Consider the following 4,936-nt stretch of genomic DNA (forward strand, 5'->3'; position numbering starts at 1 on the left):
TATATATATATATATATATGGCAAATTTTAACTCCACCTCGTGGTTTTTCCGATATTTGTTTCGTAATAGTTGCCGTTTTTTTTTTTTCAATCAAATATTCAGTGTTGGTAAATCCCTTTAAGGAAGCGAACAAAATTTTTTCCAGATAAAAAAACCCAGGAAAATGAATAAAAAGTTATAGAGAGATATTCCAACAATATCACAGCAATTTAACACAAATGTTTGGTTCTGTAAGATGACTGCTGTTGTTTAAAATAGAGATTCAATTGGTAAAAACAGCAAAAACAAATGAGAAAGAGAGAGAGAGAAAAGAAACGCGGAGATGTTAGCACAATATTGCGTTGTCCGTCCTATTTTTGCTATCCTTCCACCTCCTACTTGTTGTTGGGTATTTGTTAATTGTGTTAAAAGTCAGTCATTGTTAGCTTCAGCTTTATCTCTCTCAGCATTTTTTAGAAATGTTTCTTGTCACTCGGTTCACTTTTGTGAATAGAACACCCAATAGAGCGTAATAAACGTGAAAAAGCACGATGGGAATGCTACTCGAGATATAACATCGATTCGTTTAGCTTTTAATTTAGATTTAGGTTCCGAGGTTCGAACATCAACGGGGACACCGTCGCTGGTACCGTTACTCCAAGTGATCTGTTCGAAGAAAAACAAAAAGAGAGAAGAAAATAGAAAAAAGAAAAATCCTCAAATCAAAAAAAAAAAAACCAGTAAAATACAACGAAAGAAATACCGTAACACAATCTCGTATGGAACTTGACTGAATTGCTACTTGGTAATTGTGCCACATCATTTAAAGGCAGAAATAATTTTCATAGATCAAGAATTTATGCTGTATGATAATTGATATAACTGTATTTGTTAATGTTGCTCATGCTAGGAGGTTACGTTGAGTTATTTCCCTTAGATAATTTTTGTAAGATTTATGCAAATTATTTTGGCCATTAGCGTGTTTTACCATCTTTGTATAAGTCCCAAGTCCCCTGGTTGCTGGAGATGAGGTCGGACAATTGCTGTGTTGACGAACGATTTTGAGCCAGATGCACGTGTCCACGATGCCATCTAATCTCCAGACCATTATCTCCGACCATTTGGTTTATTACTCATTACTTTTCTAACTACTATCTTCAATACGGCCACTAACATAAGGCATGAATGTTATACTGTTACATTTCATCTTTTGATGAAGTGCTCAACAGGATAAACCATTGTATTCGGTCGAACCGACACACTCACGTAGATACTTGCATCTAAACACAGCGAGCACATAAACACATACATAACAATGCACATACACGCATTTATGCATAGGCGTGTGTGCGTGCGTATATGGCTGTGTATATGAACGCATGTTTGTGCCCATACACAAACCTATACATCATCCATTCATAGGCACATGTCCATGTTTGTATAAGAGGGAACTCATTTACAACACTGAAACCAACTAACATCAAAGTAAGTAGTGTACCAGCATACCATCTGAAACCGACTAAATGGTATTGATATGACAGCTAACTCCATTAAAACTCTTGCATCTAGTGGCGCTGAGTTATCAGCTCAAATATTTTAAGTAGTAAATATCTGGAAAGGAAATACTCACTGATTTCGATTTGATAAAACTTCCCTTTGTTTCCTTAGAAGGTGCAAGTTTTATCATAATCCGTTTTACTTCTCGTCTCGAGTAGATGCTGACCAAAGCGTACTCTAGTAATGCCGCGAATACGAATACCAAACACGATACTGTCCACACATCGATGGCTTTGATGTAACTTACTGGAGGAAGAGATATGGCTGTGCTCTGACGTTGCGTGATCATTGTTAGAACGGTTGTACTACCCAGTGCTATTCTGGCGGGAACAGCATCAATTGGTAACCAGAAGGATACCCAAGAAATGACAACAATCAAAGTGCTAGGGATAAATACGTGGAGTAGGAAGAATTCAAACTTCCGATTAAGGTAAATGTCGGCTTGGATGCAGGTAAAATTGTTTTCTGTAGAGAGAAGAAATAGAAGAAGAAAAGAGCGTAGTTAAGTGTGTGTATAGGAAATAGATATCTCTAAGCATTTTGAGTATGTGTGGTCGTGTATATATGTTTATATGTAGCTACATATATTCATAAACACATTAGTATCTCAGTGTGTATGTTTATGTATGTATCACATGTAACTGCATTTTATATTGTATTAATGCTTGACTTGGCAAGTTTATGTGTATTTTTATCTTTTCATATGCAAGTGTATAGACGATTAATTATATATAATTATACATCCTGTCTGCATATATAATATATATTTCATACATGTTTGTGCAGGTGTATACGCAGGGTGCAGTGAAAAAACATGTGTATGTGTAAATATACATTAAATTATTCACATACGTGTGTATATACATACAAACACCCATTTTGCAAATTTATATCGATACGAGCACATCTTCGTACGGAAAAGAAAAGAGATTATACTGACAAGTTTCATCAACCACTCATCAAGGGAGAAGAAATTACAGAAAACTCACATTTAAATCGAACACAAACTAGAAGTTACTTGTAATGGCAAAATTAATTTGCGTACTGTACCTTCTTCGGCGGCATTATTAAATCATTAATATATGCTTTTCCCCAGTTTAGCGTGTATTAGAAAATCTAAGCTAAGTTTTAAGTAGTTAAATATAAAAACATATACGAAGAGTTGTTTTTGTCTCGGCATGCAAAAAATACAGGCGATTGTCTTGGCTTGTTTCATGGCATGTGGACCCCTCGTCAGAGGATAGGTACACTCAGATTCTGCTATATCAACGAAATTAGCATTTAGCAAATCGCTATTTAGATCAGACACGAGCCAGAGTTTAAACGCGAAAGCTAAAATTAATTTCAAACTTTGCGTTTGCCGAAGGCATGATTAAATAATTAATAAGTAAAGTTCCATAGCGAAAGGCTTTAAAACTATATTGGCTTCATCATAGAATTTCCAGTTGAGATCCCGTTGTTCATAATTATTAATCAACCACGACATTGATACAGTGTATCCAAATAAACTAGTCATTACAGGCAAGTTCCAGTTTGTATTTGATTTAAATAGCGATTCGTTATAAACGTTCTCTGTGCACTAAGAGATAAGGAGATACTTGCTGACAGCCGCATGTAATGTCATTACAGCAACGTTTGGTTTGTGTTTCATTTAAATAGCGACCTCTTCTTGGGTAGGAAACGGAAAAGATACTTGTTCTCTGTTAAGATATTACTATCAAACCCCAGAGTCGTTTAGTATTAATGGTACTTCTTATGTCAGGATTACAGATACATTTGATAAACTCATACCTTCAAATTCTCCAGTGCAGTCTTTATTTTGGATGTTTCCGATTTCGAACTGGGCCATTTCCATTTCCTGGTTGTATGTTATGGCGTTACCTTTTTCCCAGCGGAAGACTACATTGTCTGGAGTGTAGACAACTGAAAGTACAAGAAGACATTGCAATGTGAAATAAGATCTCTGTATTTTTGCCGCAAATATAAATTTCCTAAGAAATTCATGCCGTGTCTCTTTCCATGCGCGCACACACATATTTTCTCTGCCATGGTCTCTGTTGGCACTTGTGTGGTGTGGTGAGACGATCACACTCTACACACTTTAATTTCAAGCACTGCTTCAAACAACGGGAGTAAGAGACTTTGGGTTCAGTCCCACTACGTGGCACTTTGAGCAAGTGTCTTCTACTCTAGCCTCAGGCCGACCAAAACCTTGTGAGTGGATTTGGCAGACGTCGTATTTATATATATATATATATATATATGAGTGTGTGTGTGTGTGTGTTTGTCTCCCCGCCATCGCTTGAAAACCGATGTTAGTATGTTAGAGGTTCGGCAAAAGATGCCGAAAGAATAAGCACTAGGCTTACAAAGAATTTGTCCTGGGGTCGATTTCACTGACTAAAGGCGGTGCTCCAGCCTGGCCGCAGCCAAATGACTGAAACAAGTAAAAGAATAAAAGAATAAAAAGAATATATAGAATTCTGAAAACTAGCATTGAGTACGCTTTAGATTTAAGATTAGTTTAAATTCGTATCGAATCACTCTTAAATGTAACAGCTGAATCATGAATAACCGCCAGGTATTTATTTTTTCACCAAGAACATGCCAACAGAAATATTTTAACAAATGGTTAACGCACAGCACAGAAGACTTCGTTAAAAGGATGCGCTGTTTGAGGAGACGTTCTTTTTCAACAAGGAAGACAAAGGACAGAGAAACGAAGTTCTGCTTCAGGAACAGGAAGTATCCACCAAGCAACAAACTACTCGAAACTTTTGAAACGGATGTTTATGAATCGGCGAAAAACATAACATCGAAGAACATAAACAATACCTTCCAGCAGAAAATGGTGAATAGTATAAAGAATATTTAGAGGAGTCAAACAAGATACTTCTAAAAACAGACAAAATGGAATACGCATGAAGTGCACTATAAGATTTATATTTTTGTATCAAACAATATTACTAATAATTATAAAAATACGAATTATACATAAAATCTTATAAATAACAAGGCTAGAACATAGCTTTTAGTATTGACATATAATATAGAATAGAGGTTCTTGTATTAAAAAAACCCCCAAAGCTTATAATCCTCGATACCAAGGGTGATAAACCTAATTCTTGGAAAAATCCCAATATATATATAAAAAAAAAAGAAACAGAATAAAGAATTAGGAAAAACAACCTAAAAGTAATCACCCACAAATCCAAGAACATTCCAGAATTTTACTTCGAAAAAATTGAATATCAATAATTAGTTGGTTTAGGAACTTCCATTATAAACACAATATGCATATTTAACTAATTTGATAATCAGTCTAACCCTAACCCTAACCCTAACCCTAACCCTAACCCTAACCCTAACCCTAACCCATACAAAATTCTACAGGCATGG

The 4,936-nt window shown here is 35.6% G+C and overlaps 1 protein-coding gene and 1 long non-coding RNA gene across 5 annotated transcripts in view; one reads left to right on the forward strand and one right to left on the reverse strand.

Moving 5' to 3' along the window:
- LOC106881303 (uncharacterized) overlaps positions 1-4,936 on the forward strand; it is an 81,786-nt gene that overhangs the window by 38,778 nt on the left and 38,072 nt on the right. The window lies entirely within an intron of this gene.
- LOC106881302 (glycine receptor subunit alpha-1) overlaps positions 26-4,936 on the reverse strand; it is a 236,793-nt gene continuing 231,882 nt past the window's right edge. For all 3 annotated transcript variants that reach the window (XM_014931637.2, XM_052972549.1, XM_052972550.1), the window contains 3 exons: positions 3,329-3,460; positions 1,611-2,002; positions 26-646 (listed from right to left, as the gene is read on the reverse strand). In XM_014931637.2, the coding sequence (XP_014787123.1) occupies positions 479-646; positions 1,611-2,002; positions 3,329-3,460 (692 nt within the window). In that variant the 3' untranslated portion in view covers positions 26-478. The remainder of the gene's footprint in view (positions 647-1,610; positions 2,003-3,328; positions 3,461-4,936) is intronic.

The sequence above is a fragment of the Octopus bimaculoides genome, chromosome 13 (genome assembly GCF_001194135.2).
Source record: "Octopus bimaculoides isolate UCB-OBI-ISO-001 chromosome 13, ASM119413v2, whole genome shotgun sequence".
NCBI classification, from domain to species: domain Eukaryota; kingdom Metazoa; phylum Mollusca; class Cephalopoda; order Octopoda; family Octopodidae; genus Octopus; species Octopus bimaculoides.